This window comes from Hoplias malabaricus, chromosome Y, assembly GCF_029633855.1.
Source record: "Hoplias malabaricus isolate fHopMal1 chromosome Y, fHopMal1.hap1, whole genome shotgun sequence".
Classification (NCBI taxonomy): domain Eukaryota; kingdom Metazoa; phylum Chordata; class Actinopteri; order Characiformes; family Erythrinidae; genus Hoplias; species Hoplias malabaricus.
Genome location: NC_089820.1, coordinates 40,052,079 through 40,078,334, shown reverse-complemented (window position 1 = coordinate 40,078,334; position 26,256 = coordinate 40,052,079). Strand labels below are relative to the sequence as shown.

At 38.2% G+C, this 26,256-nt stretch overlaps 2 protein-coding genes across 3 annotated transcripts in view; both read right to left on the bottom strand.

Moving 5' to 3' along the window:
- The window catches only part of LOC136677635 (CREB-binding protein-like), a 61,142-nt gene extending 53,171 nt beyond the window's left edge, over nt 1-7,971 (bottom strand). Inside the window, exon 1 of the mRNA XM_066655212.1 lies at nt 6,893-7,971. Coding sequence (XP_066511309.1) covers nt 6,893-6,983 — 91 coding nt within the window. The 5' untranslated portion in view covers nt 6,984-7,971. The remainder of the gene's footprint in view (nt 1-6,892) is intronic.
- A 2,825-nt stretch (nt 7,972-10,796) lies between these two features.
- LOC136678869 (adenylate cyclase type 9-like) overlaps nt 10,797-26,256 on the bottom strand; it is a 53,645-nt gene continuing 38,185 nt past the window's right edge. For both annotated transcript variants that reach the window (XM_066657037.1, XM_066657036.1), the window contains 6 exons: nt 19,685-19,787; nt 19,295-19,500; nt 18,603-18,762; nt 16,622-16,773; nt 15,759-15,785; nt 10,797-14,871 (listed from right to left, as the gene is read on the bottom strand). In XM_066657037.1, the coding sequence (XP_066513134.1) occupies nt 13,596-14,871; nt 15,759-15,785; nt 16,622-16,773; nt 18,603-18,762; nt 19,295-19,500; nt 19,685-19,787 (1,924 nt within the window). In that variant the 3' untranslated portion in view covers nt 10,797-13,595. The remainder of the gene's footprint in view (nt 14,872-15,758; nt 15,786-16,621; nt 16,774-18,602; nt 18,763-19,294; nt 19,501-19,684; nt 19,788-26,256) is intronic.

The window sequence follows — 26,256 nt, the reverse complement described above, 5'->3', positions numbered from 1 at the left end:
AATTTGTGCCAACCCAAAAGGGTGGGATCAAGCTGAACCAAGGTTTTTTTTATATATATATATATATATAAAAAGGTACAAAACATGTAAAACCTATGCACAGATTAAATATTGGAAAATTATTCTGGATCGGGTATTGGATAATTATGCTGATCCATGAAACAGATCCACATACAAAACAGAGTTTTTAAATCTAAAACAATGGATATAGAAAACAGAAATGTGATTATGCCATTCTACAGTGACCACTTAATCACTGCACTAGAAAAGAGCCGCAGTCACAGGACCAACTCTAAGTGCTTATTTTAACATATTTTACCACTTATTTATATTTTGAATATGAATGCTGAGCTAAGGCACAACTGATTTCGTGACAAATTCAGTAGATCTGTGTGTTTAAATTTGTTATATTTTGATTTACAAAGTCAGCAAAGTAGTTTTTAAGTCAGTCTTGATGCCTCAAGTCTCTCCCACAGGGTGAGGTAAGCAGTTTATTAATTAAACTAATGGCTTTTATTTATCTGCATACATTTATGTATCTGCATTTTATATTGAAAATCGGCTGTGCGCATCCCTAGTAAAAACCTTTTATTTTACTGTATAACCATGCCGCTCTGCCTTAAATGAAAACTGCGCCATCAGTGAACATCATTTGATCATTTTCAGTGGCTATGCGCGTTTTAACATTGTACATGAGAGAGAATGCCATAACGCCTCCCTACAGCCTAATACATTGATTGTCTTGGTTTTTGTGTTACTGTACTAAGCATACAAGCTAAGATTTGAGGTTTCTACTGTACTACTACTTCCCACAATACATTGGAAATAAAAATAAATAAAAAAAAATCTGCAGCATTATCAGAATGGTACTCTGTAGTATAGAAGTTAAAATGCTGGCAGGTGTGATCTGGCATACCCCAGCATGAGTTTAGTCTTTTAAAAAGATGGAACCAATACAATGACTTCAGTCATTTAAGATGACAAATGATCTTGGTAAATAAATGCTCAATATAGTTTGCTTACCACCTGCACTGGGATACAGTTCAATTTGAGCTAAATATATACAATGTAACAATTGGCCTTTTTTCCCTTTTTGTTCAGGACTTTCAGTTTTAAAAACTCTTGTATTCTCCATCTCAGAAAATCCAGTCCAGTTTTGAATCCTGTCTTTCGGGGTTGCTTTTGTGTCGTTCTCTGTCAAGAGGTGTAGCTTAAGAACCTTTTTTTGCATGCATACACAATGCTGCTTCTTGTCTCTTGGGATGGGCAACAGAAAAAGTGGGAAAGACCAAAGTTTCTACAGGGACTAATGTGCACATATAGTCATATTTGTGAAAACAAGAGGCGCAGAGGGTTGGGTGGTATAATGTTAAAACTGTATACCGCGGTATATAAAAATGTGGACAGTATCTCAAAATGATGGTGGTACTTATGACATGAGGGTGCTGTATCAAATTTCTGTTCTGTGTCTTTAAGAACATGGCCAAACACTATAGTGTTTAAGGGCTCCCTGATTGAAAATGGGGTTCGTGAGTTAGCACTGAGATAGGATGTAAACAGACAAAATACTCAGAAGACCCTTCACTCGACTGTGCTCACAGGTACGAGGGTTTATCTTCTAATTGTGTGTTTTGAGCCTCAGTTTGCTGGAAAATGCTATGCTGTGGTGTGTTAGGGCAGCACGGTAGGGCAGCAGGTAGTGTCGCAGTCACACAGCTCCAGAGACCTGGAGGTTGTGGGTTCGATTCCCGCTCCGGGTGACTGTCTGTGAGGAGTTTGTGTGTTCTCCTCATGTCCGTGTGGGTTTCCTCCGGGTGCTCCGGTTTCCTCCCACAGTCCAAAAACACACGTTGGTAGGTGGATTGGCGACTCAAACGTGTCCGTAGGTGTGAGTGAATCCAATGATTCCAGGTAGGCTCTGGACCCACCACTGAACTGGATAAGCGGTTACAGTTCATAATGAATGAATGATGTGTTAAACCAAGTGCCTGTTAGCTGGTCAGCTCTGCTTCTAAAAACAGTGTAGAAATGTCTTAGTTCACTTATTTTCAATTTTTTCTCACTAAAATTGAAATTTTAGGTTATTTTTATTGTCAACATGTGTTGGTGTGCACTGTCAGGCTGTGCTGAGCTAAACTGCACAGCACAAACTTTCAGTAAACCTTTCACAGATAGCTATAAAGGACAGTGCACCACCCCCCAACAGTAACACGGTATACTGTGATAAAATTGTATGTCGGTATGAAAAATGTGGATAGGGTGACAGACTTCATTCTCTGTTCAAGACACCTTTACTCATATTCAAATTGAAATTGGTTGTTTGCTGCTATATTGATGTTTAATATGTCAGATACTGCACTACTGGAGTACATAGTTTTAAACGTGAAAACATCCATATGGACATAAATGGAGGAAACAAGGATGTTACTCTAGGAGGGCAAGAAATAAGGTTGATAATTAAAATTACTTTTTCATGGGTGGGGCCAAGGGGGACAGCTATAGAGCACTTAAAACCTTCAATGTTATATAGCATTTAAAGCCTTCAACGTTAATCAATGAAAAGATGGAAGTGCAATCAAACAAAAATATCACTATTTTCCCCTTTAATAAACTTTAACCATTGCATTATCTTATTTTTCATATAGTTTCAATGCACTGTGCCCCTTTACTTATAACAAGCATAAAACATCACTAATACTTTGCTGATATCTTAGAATTTCCAGTTCCACCTTAAATTGTTACGCAATAACTTTCTGGCGCCCGAGGCTACTGCAAAATTTGATGTGGAACAGGATATGTCAAAAAAGACATGGTATAACAGCTGAATTTTGCTTCATATCATTAAGTTAGAAGTGGGTGACAATATATGACTTTTAAAGGAATGGTGCTCTAAATTAAACTAAGTTAAAATCCAGAATCTCAGTTATTGGTTCAGACTCTGAGCAGAGAAACACTGCTTTATGTTTTGATGACGTATCAAACTCTGGAAGAGTTGTCCTGTTTGTAGGGGAGGGTTTTTAACCACTACACCTTGTCACTCTGTTCCAATGGGCAAGATAACACTCGAAAACAAGAGGTTCGAGTAAAGTAAAAAAAAATAGAATTCAGTCTTAGTGTTGGAATATTTAATTTGCTTGTTATTTAGATACAAAAGATTGTGTCTGATTTCCCCCTTTTTGAAGCCATTGGCTACATCACAGTAGGTAGTATTTTTACCTTAAATTACAGATTCAAATTTATTGTGATGTTTTATTGACCTGTAATAGGGAGAATAGATTTGGTGACTACATATACTCTGAACTCAGCACTGCAAAAACTAAACTATGTAACTTTTAGGGGAAAATAGGAAACGACTCGCCATTCTCCCAGTTAATTTAACAACAGTGCTGTAAAAACAATTTACCCTGCAACTGTAGGAGGAGACCAAGAGCAAAGGTATTAAATCTTATCTGGGGTGCCTTTTAGGCATTTTTTGTCTATTATTTTGTGTATGTCAACTTTTTGAATTTAACACATTTTAACAATACTGCTGTTATACGGATAATCATGATATTTTGGCCACAAGTTTTAACACTTAAGATTTTAAATTTTCTTACAATTTAATGTCTATACTTTAACATAACCTTGTTTAAAACAAAACAACCAGCATTTTGTATTTTACGTTGCATTTTTTATTTTTTAAAAAATGCATTGTTCAATGGATTTTATTTAATTCATGCAATATGACCTTAGATGTTTAGTGTATTTATATATTTTGCTCAAATAAACAAAGTAATCGATTGATTACAAATACATAATGAAACATTTAAAGTTGCAGTCCTAATGCACGTTTTTCCAAATTACAGTAGTTAACTTGACATTAGACAAATGTAGGTAAAATTTGTTAATGCTGAGATTATGGCTATGAATGTGCATCCATGATGACCATTTTTTTACAAGAACCTTCTACACTGAACGTCTCTGGTTTGTTAACATTTAGAAGCTCTGGGTCTTTTAGGGTGGAGCAGTATGTTTGAGGAAAATTAATTACTATTTGTATGCGAATGAAGTTTAACTTGTAAGCTTTTATTCACTGCGTGAACCACCACAGAAACTGATTTGTTACCCGATTTGCTTTGTTTTTATAACAATTTCAGCCTGTTTACTTTCATGCAGCTAGCCTTCCCAAATTTGTACACATTTCCAACTGAAGCAATTCAAAACAGTAAAAAGAAGCCAATATTACCCACTTATGGAGCAGGAATATAGCAATATCCTCATCTCCTTTCATGCAGTTCTCTCAGTTATCTACAAACTCCAGATACCTTTTGACTGCTGCGAGCTGAGAGAGCGAGAAAGCCTAGCATAGCAGACAGACAATATTTTTTTAGCCATGTACTGACACAAGGGTTTTGTAAACACATGAGACTAGTTTCAAGCAAACAGACAGGAGAGAAGAATTTTCAATAAAAATTTTGAACACCGTTATTAAATGATGCAACAGTTCACACGTGGAACAGGAAAGTAGTGATAGAAATAAATTTCTAATTAACTTTGTCACAGCAGTGGTATACACACTAGATTAGAGGTTCTTAGACAGGAATCCTAGGAGTCCTCTTACCAAGTTTCAACACACCTGGGAGTGTAGAATCAAACATGAAAGGCACATGAAAGTAAAATTTTCAGTCAATTCCTTCTTGAAGAACACTTTTCAGTATTGACATGTCAGTTTACGCACATGAAATTAACCTACAGTTGTCCATACCCTAGACTGTTTTCAGCAAGCATGAGTCATTAACTGCCGGCTGATTGATGGCACTGTAGCCATTGAAATTGTTTCATAAGCTCTATGAATAAATTGCAAAAAAGAAAGCTGCACAAAACTACAAGGAGACCTATCCCCCTCATGATGTTATATTTGTTTGGAATTAACTACATTTAGGCCTTGACCCAGACTGTAGCATTCCTACCGAGTATTACCACGAGAGTGAGACACGGTTTAGCCATGAAAAAGCAACAAATCTCAATAAAAAAAAACAGTGGACCCGGATAAATATGATTATGGAATGAATAATTTGTTACAAACTGAAGCTGACACACTACAGAAACTATTTATGCTAGTTTCTGATCCTCACTATAAAAGGTTTGGATGATGCTATTTTGCTGTCATAACAGGTTAGTGTTAAAAATCTTGCCCCCCCCCCATATCATGTTGGTTTGATCGGGTGAAATTAGAAAAAAACTAAAACAGCTAAAATAAAGGCATTTTTGCTTTAAGTCAGCAAAATTTGGCTAACGACTTTTGTCTAATTTACTTTTAATCACAGAGAAAAATCTTGACTTCAGAAAAGAAAAGTGGTCTGTAATCTCGACATAAATTGTATTATTACATTGTCACACCACCAGTGAGTGGAAAGTAAAAGAGGGAGGCAGTTTTACTGGACAAAATGCTACTATATACTGTTTTTTTACTGTGTTATTTGACTACAACTGACCAGTTTTGCCTTCAGAAGGGCTGATGAAGACTGCCATAGCCTGACAAGACACTGTCCTGCATCTGTAAGGTGTGTGTACTGCAGCGCCTACTGCAGCACAGAGAAATATTTCATTGAATGTTGTTGTTGGGGAGAGAAAATACAGCTGAAAAACAAACATGTCTGTGTTTTATACACAAACTCTCCTAGTTAGAATGTGGCATTTAGCAGAATGGAGTTCTTGGAGAATGGAGAATGAGCACTTACAAAAAGGGTGATACACTTGAGCTAATTTCTGGTTGACTATTTGAATGAAGTGTAGGACATAGGCCCTATGAGGCAACATTACCTGCCAAGTCTCAACTGCTCACACTAACACATGATTACTATCAGTATGTAAATTTAACAAATATCTTAAATAAAGCCCCAACACACAACTGAAGTGTGTTTGGGGGGGGGGGGGGGGGGGGGTGTAAGCCCATTAAATTGACAATCTACCTTCCCCATCTTACCTGCTGCAATTCTGATGCTCAATTTCAATTTAATGCTCATTGCTCATTTTCGCATTTCAAAATAACGTGTATTTCGAGAAATTAGCAAAAATACAAGAGAATTAAGTGAACCGTTTACCTTTATTAAAGAGGTCTTCACACCTTAATACACAACTGCTACTTTCTTGTTTAACAAATTATCATTTATAATTTGAAGCTCCATTGTAGTATATATTTTTTAATTTGTCAACGCCAGCATTCACAATTTTAAAAAGTAGGCATATTGGACCTTTAAGTTAACATTACATATACCTGCTCACTTTTTAGGCACAATTAGTGTAGTCTCTCAGAGCCTTCAGATCTGCAAAAGTAGGATAAAACCTTTAACTGAACCTAACTGCCTGCAAATTGAGGTTGTGTACAGAATATGTGCCCTTTAATGTTCGCAGGTTAACCTTACCTAAAACGAAAGCAAATCAGTGTTTGTGGAATTCATCATAAACTGAAGCAGTTTAAAAATAACTTCATAAGCCCCATGAGGGAAAAGTAATAATTATGTTTTTTCTTTAAGTTTAACATGATGTGTTCTCTCTTTAAAGCACACTTGCTGTTTGCAACAAACGTGTTCATAACCTCACACACTAACGCACGTCACAAGAAGAACCGAGGAAAACACAAGTTCCAGAACATGGACCCTTTAAAATGTTACCTGTTCACACTGTAAAAGCACAATTACTATTTAAATAGCATTTACCGTTTTTTACAGCACAACTAATGCTTATTTGATTAATTAGTTAAATTATAAGGCACATATGGCGTTATAAACCCACACCCATCACAGAGATTAGAAGAATAAGTGAAGCTACAAGAAAACAATAGGGCCATGTCGTCCCTTTAACAGAACAGTTTTCAGTGTGTAATTTAAGAGTAACGCTAGGTGTGTTTTACCTGCGGAGTCCGTGGACGGGGGCAGGGCAGGAGCAGAGAGTTTCTGTCTCTTGGCGGTCGGCGGCCCGACCTCAAGCAAATTCTCCGCCATCGCCTCTTAGCGGCGCGGGGGACCGAAAACGAGCACGAAAAACAAAAATAAAACGCGGGAGGAGGGGGGGGAACGAGTCGTCCCAGAAACTTATCGTTATCACGGACGTTACTTTCAGCGCGTTAGCGGAGGGGAGGGGGCAGTCGGAGGAGCAGAAGAAGAGGTTTTTCAGAAAAGCGACAACAGCGCCGCGCTCCGCCGCTGCCGCCATTCAGCCGCCGATAATCCGCCGCCCAATGGCCACATTCTCGCCCTCGATCCGCCGCGAGACCCGGACACTACCGCGCCGCTCCCTCTCTTTCACAGCGACACACGGCGCCTCCACACAGGCAAGGCCTCATGGACGTGAGGCCGGGCTCCGCGGAGGCGCTATAGGACGAATGTCCGAGCCTCCGTTGAGGGCCGCCGTTAAATGTGCATCACACCGAACGTGCAAATAAATAAATAAATAAATAAAACGGAGAAGGAAAAACTGACGCTTAGGGCGCGTTTAAAACTGCGTATCGCCGCAGAAACGCTACATTGCTGCAGCGCGGCTCACCCCGCGCTGTCCGCCCGCTCGATCTCACACGGTAAACAATACGGAGACACACGGAACCGCGTACACCTCACAGCGGTGCGCGCCTCTCCACCGACGGAAAACACAGGCGAGAGGAGAAAAATCCGCCCGATTTATGGCGATCTTTTCGACCAAAAACCTTCCGTTGCCGTCCCAAGCGCTTAGCTCCGGGCCCCGCCGAGCCGTTACTGTAGTCCGCGCCACGCTCCTATTCCGAACACGAGCTTGCGCCGAGTCCGAGTCTCTGAGTCCCCGAACCCGAGCCGCGACAAGATGGCGGCTGTTGATTCCTTCGATACAAAAAGTTTTTTTCTCTCTCTCTTTTCCCCACCGCGCGGCGGGGGCGGGGCTTATGCGTGGACTGCGTCACACACTCCCAGTGCCTGCGTCACAGCGACAGAGCAGAGCTGCGGCTCGCCGCCAGAGGTGCTGTAGCCCCACAAAATAAGAGCACAGGCAGCTAACATATTCAGGATGTAAAACAAACAAATACTATTTAAAACTCTTATGGTTAAAACAACCCCAAGAATATGCCTACCAAATGATAGCAATTATACGTTTTACTTTATGTTTAAAAATAACTTTTTAATCTAATAAAAAACATCAGTTAATTTGCCCTCCATAATTGTAATAGAAGGTAATACATTATGGTACTGAAAAGCAAATGGTAGCAATTTAAAGAGCAAGTGTAATATTTAGATTTAATATTTTAATGTTTTTTATATATATATTTATATATCTATAATAATCTGACCACCCAGTAATTTATTGTATGAACGAAAATGTTTTATAAAATTTCTACATCAACTTAAAAAAATAATAATAATAAAAATAAGTAAATTCTGGCCCAAATCATGAAGCTTTTATAGCTCATACACATCTAATTATTATGCAGTACATTTCTATCTAGAGTTTCTGGGCAAAGGGCCACTACAGAATTACATTGAGTGGATTGGACTAATATTGTTATTCATTTGTGAATAGTCCCTGAATAAAAGACATGCATTATTTGATACCAGCTTTATCGTGGTTATTTTGCATCAGATTTGGATGCATTCAATATACTTCAAAATATTATTTAGCACCTCAGACTTTTTCAATTCACTTTTATCTTTTTTTTTTTTTTTTTTAAACAATCACAACTCCAGTTTTAACTCCCTCTTTATGCTGTTCATATTTTTCTTTTAGACACTATCACAACAGCAAAGAAAAAACACACATATACACACAAAGCAACACACCGGATACAATACCTTATTCATTGTTTTTCTGCTCCCAAAATCTGGCACATGCACAAGTATTTTCAATTGATGAAAATTCAAATAAAACAATACATATGGATATGTACATACAAAGTGAATTGTGCAAATGTATACAGATTATGCTCATGGATTAAATGTATAGTGTGCACACACAAAGATAAAAAAAAAAAAAAAAAACATACTCAAATATGTGACAAATACTACATGAAAATACACAATGGCAAATATAGACTTGATGATAAAATAAAATCATGTCCATGTAGCTCAAACAAGAAATTTCTGTCCAACCTCTTTGGTATGCATAAACATCCTCCCATATGGCACAAGCAAATATAATACTCATTAAAAAGGTAGATCTGATGGCACAATTTTTTAACCCCTTTGGTACCACACCAAGCTCAATTGATTTTGACTCACATTTATCTTAGATACATAAAGGCACAAACTTTCTACATCTTTTTAGCTCAGCCAATACATAGATTTGTCATTCATAGATTATACCGACGCTGAAATGTTGTAGTCAATGTCATGTGGCTTGAAATTTGTGTGTATAGTATAAGCAGCATCAGCACTGTGATTTATGTTTTAAAAGAGGAATTCCAGATTTCAGATTTCTCAAAAAACTTTCTGCGTAATTGAATCTACAACATAAGCGAAGTCACTGAGTGGTCTGAGTGGTGACAAACCCTAACCCAGATGTTCGCCTCAAAGTTTTTGACAAAGTTGTTACATAAAATTTGAGTACACTGCCTGATAAATGAAACACTGTTTTGCAAAATTTTGAGACAAGATATTGGCCAAAAAAATAGTTTTCTTCCAATTTTCCAGTGAAGTCTCTCCCATTCACATGATATTATGAAGCTGGAAGAGTAAAGGCAACAAGGGCTTCCTCTGAGAAACAGTAACACAAATCTCAAAGACATATCAGTTCACAAGTGGGTGTGGCTATATTTTTGTTGCAGTGATCACAGCCCAACTCTAATGAAATCTATATTAGCAAGTTTCTCACAAACCACTCTGAAAGGCTTTGTCTCCTAGTGACTGAATTATGTAGAAAATTTGAAAAATCGAATTCCCCTTTCAAGTCTCTTGAGTGTTTGAAAAACGAACTGAAGGCTCTCGCAGGACAATCCTAACAGTGAATTTCTTCCAGACTTCAGGATCCCACAAGCATTGCAATAATTACTAATGGTTTCAAAATAACTTTTGCTTTTTTTTATTTTCAAACATTTCTGAAACATTTTCTTTCTTTTTCTGTGGTGTTTCTCTCTCTCTTTTTTTTTTTTTTTTTTTTTTAAATAAAAGCAGCTGAGATGGGGGCACATTTTGACTTCGGTCTTCACAGGCTATAAGCACCACAGCAGTAGGTGCGTAATAGATTCAGGTGTGTTGGAGTGAAGGTGGTGCATCTATACGCAGTGAAAAGAGCCCTTACATGTGCTGGGTCTTTTTTTTTTTTAATGACTATGTCATATTCAATACCAGGCTCCATGACTGCGTCATAATAACTCCGTACACATAATACAAATTCATAAATACAAACCAATCTGATACTTCAGGAAAATAATTCAAAGACAACTATTCATGAGTAATTATGTTTAAATACTGTCAATTTTCATTGTTTTTTTTTCTTTTTTAGCCAAAGGCATAATAATAATTATTATTATAATAACAATAATGTCTATACTCAAGACTTAAGTGTGGCGTAGTTGAAAAAGCAGTGCACCATAAAATAAATCAATAGCAAAATAATCCCTTATCCATCCCAACATTAAGATACACAGTGTTGAATATCTTAAAAAAAAAAAAAAAAAAAAAATTATATATATATATATATATATATATATTAAGGTATTTTTTAAATACCTGTGCTTTTGTTCATTTAAATCTAGACACCGTTAATAAATATTATATATATATATATATATATATATATATATATATATATATATATATTTTTTTTTTTATTATTATTTTTTTTTTAACAGTGTCTAGATTTAAATGAACAAAAGCACAGGTATTTAAAAAATACCGTAATATTTCTGACATTAACATAGGCTACAGGCGACTTTCTGTTAGTCTTAGATGAGGAACGAGTGGCAAAAGAAGGCACTACAATTTTTCAGAGTGCTAATTCTGTCACCAAAAAGAAAAATTGAAGGGTCTCAAGAAGTCTCAGCTTCATTTAACTGGAACTAAAGATTTGAAAATGTCTGTTGTCAGAAGCCAGCACTGCCTCAACTGTTTACAACATATAAGGAAATTTAAACCTGAAGTGAGCACTAACTGAGGACTCCCCCTGTGGTAAATCTGAAAGTTAATGCACTCCATTACACATACAACAGATTATTCCATAGTGTTCCTATTGATAAACTAGAAAGAGCAAGTATGGGGGGAGTGGAGGCAGAGACACATGTAGGGGTCAGCACTGGATACTCCCCTCCATTCTTTCCACAGTGAGAGACAGTTCTATAAGAGATTCAGATTTTCACAAAAGGCTCATACAATAAAAATAAAACAACCACTAAAATATGAAATAAAAGGCACTAGAGAACAAAATTTCTACTGAAAGTCTACACATACAAAACCTGAAACATATTGAAAATATATTCCAACATATTCTCTTCATTATCTGGAATATACTACCAACACAATATATTTCGGTTTCATAAAGGTTGACTGCACCAAAGATACCAACCCATTTTAAAGTGGCACCATTCAAAAATTCACTAATACAGCAGAACATTCCCAACCAAGGCCACAATTATGTGAGGAGAAATCACGAAAGTTGGAAATAGTAGACCAATGAATGTTACCGGCACAATCCGAGAAAACAATCAAGTGTGGCTAATGCAAGAGAATCAGAACAACCGAAGAATTTACTAGACAAGATGTTTCAAAGACCACCTTACTTAAAAAAAATAATCTGTAGAAAGAAATATCTTATTTCGAACAAATACACAAGGTGTTCACAGTAAGAACTGGGATTGTTGGAAACTGGGATAATTGTAAATGTATTTCTGTCGGGAAAAAAAGTATGATCCCTTACGATTCCTTTACTATATTCTCTTAAACGAAACATTGTGCTTTTGGAGCTGCAGGCTGGCAACAGAAATGTTTATTAATCAGGGGTCCCACTGTATTGCTGTATGTCATTATGAGATGTAAGGCTGGCAACTTCAATGAGGAACTCTAACAAAGAGCCTAATATTTCTAATCTCATGTAAACTACATTTCCAAAAAAGCTTATATGATCTCCACTGAAATCTTCAGTAGCATGAGACTAATCAAGTGAAGCCTTCCTATACACCTGGAACTCCATATTAATAACTTATTCACAAGAAAGAATATGCCAACAAATGGATGTTTAAGTGACATGTGTAAAGAAACTCATAAATTGAAGCTTCTAATTAAAAATTAGGTGTTTTTTTAATGTTTTAATATAAATTTAAAATGATTTCATTTGCTGGAGTTCCCATCTGCAGGTGTTAGGAGGAGGAATTACATTGTTTGCTTTGCTAACTGTCCATTGTGCAGATTTACCTCCCTTTTTTTGTCACAAAGCGAAAAAATTTGCTTCTGCAGACAACTCATATAGCTTAATGGGCCTTCCACAAAACAGTAGTTAAAGTCCACTCCCTCCATCCCTCTCTCTTTCTGTAGCTACGGTTTTAATAGCAACAATACTTTGTATCAAACTGCAGGCAGATTCCTGTGCTTAGTGCTTCGCTGAGAAAATCTGATTATGTCATTCAAGAAAAATAGAGCAAAATAAAATCTGATTTGATTCATTATATTTTCTGATGTAAAAAGGAGTGATCACCCAAGGACTGTGATCCAATAGTAAATGTAATATTTCCCTAGTCAATGATCTATACTTCTGTTTGTGACTGGCCCATTTCATCCACAAGGTTGCATCCCAAATTGGACAATAATAATTTTCAATATTAAGAAATAAGTACAGCAAAACAATAGTATTATATTAACAAAAAAGTCCATTAGAAAAAAAGAGAACCACAGAGCTTTCTACTGTCAAAATTTGTAATAAAAAAAACCCAGCATGCTAATGTTGTTCCAATATCTCCTGTTTGTTCATTTTTTCATGGATTAAATTTGTTCACTCTTTTATCCTGAAGGCACTTATTAAACTCTTAGGACATTTTAGGGACAAAGTAAAAAAAAAAAAAAAAGTTAGATTTGCAGAATAAAAGTATAATATTTTGAGAATTTAGTCATAATTTTCAGATAATTACATTTTAATACATGATAAATGTCTATATTTCAAGTGTGTTTATGAGTATCTTTATTTAAATCCTGTCACTTTTTTTGTAACTCAAATTCATACTTTATACAAACTTAATTCTCAAAATATTACTACTTTATTGTTGAAATACTGACTTCATTTTTAAAACCTAATATTTTTTTTTAATTCTAACAGTGTCCCTAAAGTGTTAAAAGGAAAAAAAACACAAATTAACAAAACACACACACACAGAAGAAAATGAACATAAAACAACAAGACAATCCAAAAATGAATAACTTCCCACTTCCTTTTCCTGCATTTGTGCCAGACGGTGATCCACACAGCATTCCACTAAACAACCTTAATACATTTCTTTTTTCACTGTCATCGTTCTTTAATCAGGAGGCTCCTACAACTAATATGTCATTTATAAGGCAGGAGGTGAACCTCAAGAAATGTATACCCTCTTGCACCAGAAAGAGGGAGAAAGAAAGAACAAAAAAGAGAAAGGCAGACAGACAGTAAAGATCAGCAGCTGCAGAAGAGGTTCAAAGCCTCTCTCCCACTCGGAGTCTTGAATACTCATTTGACTCTTCCTCCTCTTCTTCCTCCCCTCGTAAAGGTGTCTCTGGTCTGGCCAGTGGAGCGCTTAACTGTGCTATTAATGGTGGCTGTGTGCCGGTGAAAGTAGATGCTTGAGGAGCAAGAGAACTCTCCTCTGGTTTGCCTGTCAGTGCAGGGTCTCTAAAAGGGTCTTCAGACAACTTTGAAAGGCCCGTGCTGGGTCCCTGTGGCACCTCACAGTTGCTTCGACAAGCACTAGTGGAAGAAGAGGACTGAAGGTATTCAGCTACAGATTTAGTGTTAGGGGTCATGTTGAGTGCTACACTGGGTTTGTTGATTCTCCCCTCAGGCTCGAGTGGCTGGTGCTTGCTCTCATTAAGCTTGGGGTACAAGTAGGTCCTCATCTGGCCTTTTCCCTTAACATTAACGGTGCCACGGTAATCAAAGGTGTAGTTCATCGCTCTAAGGGCACAGTGGCTCTCCTCGCTGACCTGGACACGACACTCTACTCCAGTGCTGTCCATGCGACTAGCGATATTCACCGTATCACCCCAAATGTCATATAGCAGCTTGGTGGTGCCAATGACCCCGGCAGTCAGTGGGCCATGGTTGAAGCCGATCCTCAGCTTAAACTGGAAGCCAAGCATGTTCTTGTTGAAGTCTTCCACGACACGCATCATCTCTAGGGCAAACTCAAAGAGGGCACACAAATGGGCGTGGGGGTGTGTTTGCTCACGGCACTGCCGCCCATTCAGACCAGATGCTGCCATGTAGGTAGCTCCGATGGTCTTTATCTTCTCCACATTGGAGAAGGCAGGCTTGCGCAGCAGCTCATCAAAGTCTCCAATCAGCTCATTCAACACACGGTAGCACTCCTTCCCACCTTCATAGCTCTCTTCGTAGAACTCGCTGAAGTTCACAATGCTTGCGAAGATCACACCCACATTGTCGTGGTTCTTGGAGTAGCTCTGTGTGACTTTTAGCTGCTCAGCCACATGGATTGGGATGATATTTCCCAACAGCCAGTCTGCCTGGTCTCTCATGTTCTGGATCTTGATGCGATGCTTGTCAGCCTCCACGTTGCCGTGGTAATGCAGACGGTAGCTCACCTCAAACTCCCGGTTCAGGAACCACACCAGTAGGAGGAGCAAGAAGAAGGAAAGTGGTGTCTCCCTAATTAGTAGATCCAGTGCTGTATAAGTTGTGCTGGAATCCATTTTGCCTGCCCATTCCTCATCAGCAGTTATATTGTTCAGGTTCCTGAAACGATGGAGGAAAGAAAAAAAAAAAATGCACACAGAGAACAAACAGAATCACAGAACGCAACTACACTTTAAGGAGAGCTTATCATTGCAAAAAATATTCTAGTAAATATGTTATATTACAGTGACTTACAATAAAAATAAGAGCTAATGTCCACTTGTTGACCCTTACATTTGAAGACATTTGTTAATAATTTTCATTTGAGAAATGGATTAAGAGTTTATCTGTCCCCCATTTACTGCAGTAACAGCTTGTACCTTTCTGGGAAAGATTTAAACTAGACATTGGAGGATCCAAAGGCATTCAGTCCCAAAATAATTTGTGAGGCACTTGATTGTTAGTGTTGGATCACAAATTCTACATCAATTTATCACAATGCTACAAAATAGCATATCCATGCCTGGTGGTTTTATAACATCTTGGCCATCTATTGGTGTTAAGCATATAATGATATTAAGTTTATCACCCAATTCTACTTTCTCTTAACAGTAAGTCATCTGCTTTGGTCATGATTTTGAAACGCACAGCTAAAATTACATTCGTTAATAATAATCAAAATATTAAAGCAGGATAGCACTGTGACGTTTGCACAATGACATCTGGGGGCTATTAGCATCCATTCATTTTCAACAGCATTTGCATTTTCTCTTGGACTGCTCTTTTAGGAGCACATGATTCAGACAGAGGGCTCCAGGATGAAAAGAGCTTCATCTGTGAGTCATGGCCATCCACTGCATTTTGCACCATTATGATGAGTGAGGCAGATCAGCCTCTATAACGCACACATAATGGAGGCCATGCCTCAGCCAGCCTTCAAATGGCAGCTTCAAAATCAGTGTGTGCTAGTGACTGTCTCCTAGGCAGCCATAAAAACTCACACTTACCCTGACACTGGAAAGCTGTCATTGGTGCTGGAAAACAAAAAGTAGCTGTCAGTAACAACACTCAGGAAGATCATGTTTCTCTGACTGTTTACATGAAGCAAAGAAAAGGATAGCTAAATCTATTCGCAATCAACATTAAACTCAGGCCTAAAGCCGGTCAAAAATAGTACAATTTTAATGGTCACATTCTCTATAGAAAAATCACCCTCATATTTTAATACACAATTATTCCTTGTTTGTGGAATTTAACATGCTGTAAAAATACAAACAAACATAAAACCTAAAATGTTGCATTGTTAGATATTTTGTTTGTATTTCCCCATTTTGCGAAACTCTAGTACTATTTGCATACGCTTGTCTCAGTAACTCAGTGTCTGTAAACTTTCTGTGCTTCAGGCATAATATTCAAAATGTGTTTTTATTTAAAAAAAAACCATACAATCGAGTTGTTTAGTGAATATTCTGGCAATGCTTTATTTGTAATCTGCCAGTTAAATACATTTTCAAAAGAGTTTTACAAAGAAATCCCAACTTCTTCATAAAGAGGGTTTTAACTAGGAATCTGTAAGACAAAAACATTTTTGATTCAGGCAGCCTACAAAAACCAGCACTGAATACGTGATTTTTTCTTTCTTTAATTTCACTTAGAAAATGAAACAAATACTAAAAACGAACTATTAGGGAGTTCAAAATTTTCCATGGTACTATATATAAAAATCAGTTGTGTCTCACATTCAAAAACACATGTTTCACAATCAAGCAAAATTCTTTATTTTCAGGTGAGGAAGGATTATTTTTACATAGTGCATAAATAAATGAATTGGAATCTGTAAAGTATGTGATAAAAGGTGGTGTTGTCTGACCTCTTTCTCATGGGGATGCTGAAGAACAGCACAGTGATCAGAGACACTCCAGTGACAGTGGCCAGAACAGAGCGCATCCAGAAACTCAGCTGGCAGAAATTGCAGTACTGAATGATGGCAATGATGATGGCACTGCAAAGGAACATTGTCACCTATAGAAACAGAGAGGAAAACCAATTTACTCAGAATAAACAAAATCACAGAAATATTTACACTTTATTAAAATGCAAATCTAGCTGCATATATGCCAAACTCATCCAGTAGTTCTTCTGAAATGAAGGGAGCTTGTCTCCCCATTTGTTGCTATAGGTTTCTTCTTTTCTAGAAAAGCTTTAGACTTGATGGAATTCTGTCTCACCAGCATTAGTGAGGACAAATAGTTCTAGTATTCCAACTCATAAATGTATTAAATAAAAAAAATAAAAGCTGCACCAAAACCCAATACAGAAGTGCTGTGTGTGTGCCGCTAAACCAATGTGTCCATCATAGAGGCATCTTAAAAGTATCTGTATTCATTGGTTAGACAGCATCACTGCATTCCTTGGGACATATCCATGTCTATAAGGCCTGAATAAATATAATTAAAAACTCTTCAGTTCATCTCAATATATTTTGATATTGTCATTCAGTGCAGGTTTAAATAACATCTAAGCCTTAAATGCTTAAATGACTCCAATCATGCAGTAAAGGAAGCCACACTTTGAGCTGGCTTACATTAAATGTTGATAGTTTAAAACTGACATTTGAAAAAATATTAAGATGTTACTTCTACCAGAACTGTCAAAGTATAAGGTATAAGAAAATAATTTTGTTACATTTATATATATTTGAGGTGTTTAGAAACACTTTCTGGAAAAGTTTTTTAACTTGAAAAAATTTTATTTTAAAATGCAGTTAAAACAAGTATCTGTAATTTTATTAATGCTCTTGAACCTTTATTGAAATGACAGAAATAGAAATAAAATATTTCTAATATTTTCAGTAAAAAACTTGCCTGCTGAACACTCGAAAAAGCTGGAATACTGGCATGTTTTAATTAGATTTATGATGTGGGACAGGACACACATGAGATCTGCAAGCAGGACAGTCAAGCACTTGCACTCTGCCTACAAAGCCAGGCTGTTGTAGCAGGTAAAGAATGAGACCTGACATATTCTTGCTAAAATAACCATGGACAGGAAAAGATGTTATCTTGATGACAGCATATGCCTCTACATCACAGGTACCATCTCACACATGCAAGCCAGCCTTAATACCGTGACAGATGTTGACTTTTGCACCTAACGCTGATAAAAGCATGGAAGGCTCCTTTTGTCTTAGGCACAGACTTAAAGTGTGTTTTTTTGCATACAAATTGAACAGTGGCTTCTGATCTTGTCATTGCTACTCTGGGCTCCGCACTGCAGAAAATGCACTAAGTACATTTTTGAGGAGGGTAGGAATCCACCCCCTTTCCCCAAAGATTTCAGTACAGTGCTGTAAAAATGTAATATATTAGGGGAGACCTAGGATCACAAATCTTACCTAGTGTTTCTTTAACTTTTTTAACTGTGCCAAAAATTTCTTAAGAAATAATTGTGCTGAACATATTAAAGCTGAATGTTTACCCATTCATTTGTTTGTTCATTCATTCAATCATTCATTCTCTGCAATGGTTTTATTATTATCAGAGTCACAGGGTCAGGGTGCACAATTTTGAATTACACTTCACTAACCATCAGTACCAGACCTGACTATTGTTAATGGGTTGGAACGTCATGATATCCATCAACAGCATCTAAACATTTAGCAGGTGAACTTGTTACAGCAGCAAACAGGGACAAAAGGTTCGATAAATACCCGTGATTTAAGAAGGACTTTCGGCACACTTGTTTTACCATATAGTGCAGACAGTGTTTATCTGGCTGTATCATTAGACCTTTTCCTGTTGCTCTCCTTTCAGTTTTCTCTGTATTTAGCTCTGTTTCTCTCTCTCTCAAACCTGAATGGGCTGTTGGAGGCTGTAGGCCAGATGGGAAAAGACGGCGATGGCAGGAAGTGAAACGAGCACAGCGCCAATCACATGACGAGGAACCCAGCCGGACACCATCTTCAGCAGAGACTTTGTGCAGCCCATCACTTTATCCAGATAGAAAGTCATACTGTGGGATCAGAACTCTTATTACAACTTCTAATATATAAAGCCTTAATCAGGTTTAATCAACAAGCAGCACAAACTAAGACTCAATTATGACAGTTAGGGCGGTAATAATTTTATGTTGGTAGCCCAGACAATAAAGAACTAAATACATTAAATATAGTAACAGAGTTTCAGGTTATCAAAGCAACCATTTCAAAAAAAAGAAAACCTATTATACATTTTGCTACTCATTCACTTAAGATATTTGAACAATTTATTTACTATTAGAATATTGAATGTTTTTATTAATGAATTTAACATACATAAAAATAGAAATGGGGTTAATTAAGGGAGAGAAAAAAAACATCTTCATTCAAGATGAAAACTATATTCACTGTTTTCACTATGCTCATGTCTCCACATGAGGAAAACAAAATACACTCAGATTAATTTTTTAACTCCTGTTAATGCTATAACAATTGAACTGTTTTAAAATGAAAACACATCTTTCAGGGCTAGTTTGAGGAAATGAGATGAAAGAGTTGTTCACTCACCGGATGGACAAAACAAGTGAGACAATCTCCAGCAGAGCAGCAGTGGTGGCGAGGCCAAAGGTGATCGCTGGGGGTGTATTCATGGTAAACAGGTATAGGAAGCAGGCAAAGGTGAGGGCAAGGAACACGGCACACGACAGCAGGACGTCCAGCAGAGAACTCAAGACTGGACTTGCAAATGTCTGCACAGGGGCATGGTTCACAACCTGAGAGAGAGAATATGAGAGATGTGGGAAGGAAATAAAAGAGTTGATCTTGTCTTACAATAACTGCAATACCAGCAATAACCAGTAGAGGTCTGTGCATGATTGTCTGTAAAGAACTGTAATACCTTCTTTTCTTAACTATGGTGAGTGAGAGAGAATTAAAGTAATGAATTTGAGTGTATACCTCTTGCTGGTAGCTGCTGCGGTAGGCAGACTCCAGAGATTGCTCCAGGAAGTTCAGACTTAGCTTGTTGATTGGTGGTTTGAAGAAATAATCCTTCATCAAGCTATGACAGGAGAAAGACAGAAAAAGAAAGCAGAATGTTTACATATTGTTGCCGTCCAATCAAAAACATGCATCTCCCTAAATAGTAACTTCACAGAAGTTTAAGAATAAACCTTCTTAACGTTCAATGGAAGGAAAGGTAAAAAAAAAAATGTGCAGGAATGGGAGAGGGAGGGAGGGATGATGGATTGATGAGAGCATAACAGACTGTGTGCTTTGAATGCTCTGGTGAGATTTAACCCACATATATCTGAGTGTGAACTCATCCCTCAATAATAACCCAATATGGGTATATTTGGTGTAGTTGTTGTAGTGTTTTAAAAGTGGTTCTTGTTGTTCTGGTGTCTCTGTGGAGATGTGAGTGTGAGAGGGAGAGGTAGTTAATAAGTGGGGGAATTACTGGTTTGCAGAAAGGTGCAGGTGGGTGTTGGGTTACAGATACAGCATAGAGCACAGGACTCAGTCTGGTGTTTCACCCTAGTTTAATCACCCAAATATTCAGGACCTCCACAGAGCAGATATGATTTGGGTGAGGGATCATTCTCAGCACTGTAGTGACACTGACAGTGGGGATATATCAGTGTGTGTTGAGCTCTTCTGAGTGAATCAGACACAGTAGTGCTGCTGGAGACATTTTAAACCTTTGTCCACATTGTCAGACACACCCACCATGTTGATCTACCTTATAGAAATAGTCAGAGACAGTAGCTCATCTGTTGCATCACAATTTGTGTTGATCGTCCTCTAGTTCTTCATCCATGGTCACAGGTTGGATGTGTTTGGAGGGTATTCTCAATCCAGCAGTAATGCTGAGGGGGTTAAAACTACAACACCTAAATCAAACCTGCTGTGTGAGGTCCTGACCATTAAAGAACTAAGTGAAAGGGCGCAATTAAAGTATGCAGAGCAAAGAGGTGGTCTCCTGTCTGTAAATGAAGAATAAATGTTTGCTCACATTTTCAAGTATGAGGCCTTACATGCTATTGCAATGCTGTTGGGTAGTGTGTGTATAATACAATTACACACTCCAGAGTTTGTAACTGTAAAACTACAAAGCACTGCTGTGGACAGTGGAGCTGAGAGACTGGACAGAGTGTAGAATCAAGGATGTGGTCATAATGCTGTTGACTGGTGTATATGCAGCATGTCTGAGTGTTTTCTCTGGGCCATATCATCACTCATTGTCAAGGAGGAAGAGAGGAGGACGGGTGTCTGTGGGCCTCTCAGACAGTGTGTTCATTTAAAAAAAAAAAAAAAAAGGAGAGGGAGGGATCATGGGAGATTATGCCTCAAAAGTGTTTAATGCAATGGTGAGATTAAAGGAGCAATCTGTAATACTGACACCAAGCATTTAAAATCTGAACTATAATACAGTTTCAAAACAGTGGAGAGGGCCGTCTGCCTCCTGCCCAGATGTCAAGATCATCCAGGTTGCCAGTTTGAGGAAAATTTAACGAACAAACAAGAGTGTAAGAACTTTCGACCATAATAGCTATGAAGAATGTGCCATAATCAACATATTTACACAGAAATGTGTTCATCATTTCACTAAAACACCCACCTATGCAAGAACAAGTCAAAAAAGTGAATGGGTAGCTGCCATTTCCCTGCATTTACAAGCCTTTACTGTCCAAATCCACCTTAAATATTTTGACTAGACAAGGCTTGTGTTGCTTATCGATTTTCCCTTCCACCATGAATGTCATTTAGAAGGAAGAACTTTGCTTCTTATTCACAATCGTCATAGTCAAACATTTCATTCCATCTTACATGTTTGTTTACAAGTCTTATTGGCCTTATTCGCCAGCTCCTTAAATTCTCTGTTCCACCTTAAGAGCAGAAGCTAGTGCTGTAGTTTAAAATTTTGAAGCAACTGTTATTCCAGTATATACGTTTAAATCACACAAACCAATAATGTGTGATGTCACTAAATATTTACTTACTTAAGTGAAAGGCAAAAATAGAAAGAGCCGCCACCATTTTGCCTGCATTTACTGTCTAAACCACATTGAAAAATTGAGACTAGACAATGCTGGTGTTATTTTTTTACCTCCAACCATAAATGTTATATTAGGAGGCAGATCCTTGCTTCTTATTCTTAACTTTAGTATTTAAGCGTTAGGTTCCACCTTAAATGGGTCTGTTTAAGAGTCTTATTTGCATTATCCGCCAGCTTCTTATTGAATACTCATTTCCACCGTACACAGCTATGCGAAGCTAAAGCTAGCGCTAAGATATATAAACAAATCTTGTTTTGTAAAACTTCTTATTTCCCATTTCATCTATTTAAAACAACATGACAAAGTGTACATCATGTCACTAAAACATCTACCTATACTTGATTTCTCCATTCCACCTTACATAGGTGAAAATGCTTGGCTTTTTTTAAAACACCATTCTTACACCGTAATTTGTTTAAAACACACACACCACGGAGAAACACACATGAATCTGCCTCAATTTCTTTAAAACAAACAAATAAATGTTACAACAATGTATAACAATGTTGTTATTCACCTTCTTCGTATAAAACACACAAAACACAGTGCAAACTCATTTCTGGATAATAACAGATTGCCTTCCAAACACCAGACAAACAGAACTGTAACTCAAGAATGCTTTTGTCATATGTTATTAAAATGTACAAGCTCCTTTACCACGTGTTTCTGAAAATATATTTCTGATTTGGTGTTACTCCATCCATACGTGGCTCAATAATCAATAAAAAAAACAAACAAACAAACAAAAAAACTACGCAACCAGTCACTGTCCAATTTTCATGCCCCCTATACATGCAATTTGATCATATTTGGCACAATACAGACTAATAATCTACATATTTGCACCAATAGCTTTACCAAAGTTTGAGTTGTTCATAGTTTAAAGAGTGCATAGAGCTCCGCCCACTCGTATTTGCTGAAGTATTGCAGCAAGAGTGTGTGCAAAGTTCAAAGTTTTTTTTTTGTTTTTTTTAATTATTTACTTACAAATAATACAGATTTCCAAAAGTCCCATATGTTTGTTGATAGGATGGGGGCCTAGACAGATTAGCTCCAAATTCACCTACCTTGCAATGACGAAAAAATAATTTTGTCTCTACATCACACTGGGCAGGAGATATAGACTGCTACAAACTGAACAAGTGCAGAGTTCAGTTAAATAGTGTGTGCTAGTTAAATATATTAAAATACAACAAAAACAAGAACTGCGCGATAATAGCTAAAAACGTAAGGTTATGCATATAACCACTGTTCCCTGAAGAAGAGGAACGAGGTACAACACAAGATGCATGGGATATTACGCCCCTTTCATATCTGGCTGAAGACACCTGTAAGGCAGATGACGCATAGTGACGAGGGAAGGTGGGCCTGCCCCACACCTATATCCTCAGGACACTAGTGTCTCTCCTCAGCTCAAGATGCTGATCTTCACCGAGCTAATAATGAAGTGGGGCAGCCCGTGTTGTACCTCGTTACTCTTCTTCAGGGAACAGTAGTTATATGCATAACCTTATCAGTCGATTCACTCGGTACAACACAAGCTGTTTGGGACCTAAATTCACACCCCGAGAAACAGACACACCTACAGATATCCTGAGTGCAATTAATGTATGTACGCAGTGCCCACACGGGGCAGAGCATGTGTAGTCTTTCCTGCTGCTGTACCATTGTCAGGTCCCAGGGAAGAACAGCAGGCCTAGATACAGGCTTTGGGCACCTCACCCCTTCATGAAACATATGGTTAAGGGGTGCGCTCCTGGCGACAACCCACCAAAGCCCTCATGACAGGCTGATATAGCTGCCAGATAGACTTTTTTTTTGTTGTTAAAAAGGAAGCCCTCGTTCAAATAACTCCTGAAGGAAAGTTAAAATGTTAACAATGGAACATTGGAAAGGAACCAATTCCCTCTCCTGACACCAAAGCTCAAATGCGTGCCATTTATATGGCTCTGAATAGGGGCAACTACATTGAGTGGTAAGCTACGAACTGTTACCATTGTCCTTTCAACAGGTAAGTGTCTGCGCCTGCCTGAGACAGAAGGTTTTTGTGAAGAGGGAGAGGCCAAGGGTCTCCTGCAAGGAGACTATCTCTGCATAGCATTGTTTCAATGGCCATCAGGGGGCTACCAGAATTAGGGACAGGTTCCCCTGGCACACCCTCTCCAGTATGGGCAAGATAAGAACTACTGGAGGAAACGCTTAGAGAAGAGTGTTGGGCCATGGGTGTGCCAGCGCATCCACTCCCAGGGTGCGTTGTGGTCCGTTAGAGAGAAAAACAGAGAACAATGTGAGTTTTCTCTGGATGCGAAGAGATCTACATTGGCCAAACTGATCCCAAATCTGTATCACCACCAGTGGGCTGACTCTCCATTTGAAACTGATAGAAGCTGGAGACATGCTCGGCTGGAGAGCGAGCAAAATTCCAAACCCAGAAAATAACTTTTCTGACTGGGGGTTAGACAACTCTTCTTTAAATTGACAGAGAAGCCCAGCTGCTTCAAATGAGAAAGCACAGCTTTTGCATCTGCCCGAGCTTTCACTCTCGACCATGCTATCAACCTGAGGTCGTCGTGCTCGAGTCCAGCTGCAGGACCGGGGAGCTGGGGCTTCATTAGGAGAGCCGATGATGGCGAACACATTTCACACACTTCCCCTATGTGCTCAGCCCAACTAATGCACGGCTCACCCACTGATTCAGCCTCTTCAGCATCCAAGCGAGAAGGCTCAATTTGCTTGGAAAACAGGATCCTTACGATCCAAGGCTGCTTGTCAGAGAATTTTCTCAATGGACGACACTTCGTTCCATCTGAGCCAGTGATAGAAATCACACACCTCAGGCTGCACTAAGGCCCTCCTAGCATGAACGATCCCCAAACAAACTGGGCACGCATCATGCAGGTCTTTCTCGTGAATAGCAATATGAAAGGGGCGTAATATCCCATACAGTTTGTGTTGTACCGAGTGAATCGACTGATAGTGAACCAGAGCTTCTGCTCTTTGTTTATCACTTGGAATGGATAAATCATAGTTAACTCACATGGGCCTGGCTCTACACAACTTGACTCAGCACGCTTAAAGCTTGTCGCTTTTCCACAGGCACAGTTCCCCCACAAAATGGAGCCAGTGACGTCGTAAACCCGTCTTCTAACAGGAACTGCTAGCTTTGAAAACCACAACGGCAGCGGTATAGTTAGGCGCTTTTTACTCATGGTGTATTTGTGTGTTGTTTTTTGGACTGAACACGGCTCCAGGCCCCAGTTATCACAGCTCAATTTTAATTGTTTCACGAACATCTTTCACTAGAAATTTTCATCATCAACCCAAGGTGCACCTTGAAGGAAAGCCACAAGGTGCCGTTGTGAGCCTGATAAAAAAAAAAATGTTAAAGGTGCTGTAACTTTTTTTTTTTTTTTTTACAAGCTGCGAGTTTGTGCTGAATTTAAACGAGCTTGTGGTGATAGACATGTCTCTCTGGCCAATCAGCACTCTGTAGGGTTTACATGTCACCATTTAGTACCTACTCGGCACTATTGGAACCTGGAGCGAGCTGGGACTGAAAACTTTGGGTAGGGAGGAGACTAGATGAGAATGATCGAGCCAACTGAGAATGGGAATGATTAAGATGCCAGGAATTACCACAGCGACAGATTTAGCCAGGTCATCAGTGTAACACCTCTACCCATTTTTGAGGAAATGCCCATGGATATTTTATGACCTCAGAGTCAGGACATTGGTTTTGCATTTTATCTTAATGTAAGCTGTGACTCATATTCATATTTTAAAAAATTGGCACTGAAACCTGTCATACCAAATAGGGGTGTTTAAACTAGGGTAGAATCTGCACTGTGTTGTGTGACCAATGCATATCACAGACATTTCATTAAGAACCCAGGTAACAGGGTTCATTTGTAGAAAAGGGGTATAATATGTTCCAATTAAGTGAAAACTTCACATATTCAATTTAAGCAGCAGTACATTGAGTAATGTTAAAATTATTAATGGAAACATGTCAAACAAAACTTGCATTGATTAATCAAAACTTTGTGCAGAAAAAAAAATCTATAAATTCACAAATTATAATAAATTCATGAATATTCAGAAATTATAAATGAGTTTTTTAAAAAAAAAAAAAAAGAAGAAGAAGGAGGCATTTAAATGTTTAATGTCCTCCACGGTGGCAGATGTAGTTATGTAGTTCTGGAAGTCTCAGAAAATTTGGGTCCAAAACCTTGCAGTGTGACAATGTTATGATAATTATCTACAATCCACCTATTGACAGCAGCTGGGAACAACATGAGCTCAACGTCATCGTTTTCTCACATTGTGGGTTTCTCTCCAGAAAGTCTTCACTGTGAAGTCAGATGTCAACTCACTTGGGATCACAGTCTTTGATAACATTTTCACTTTCAGCCTCGCATAGTGTGTGTATGATAACACAGCATAAGGGTTTTAGTGATTTGAGACATTTTA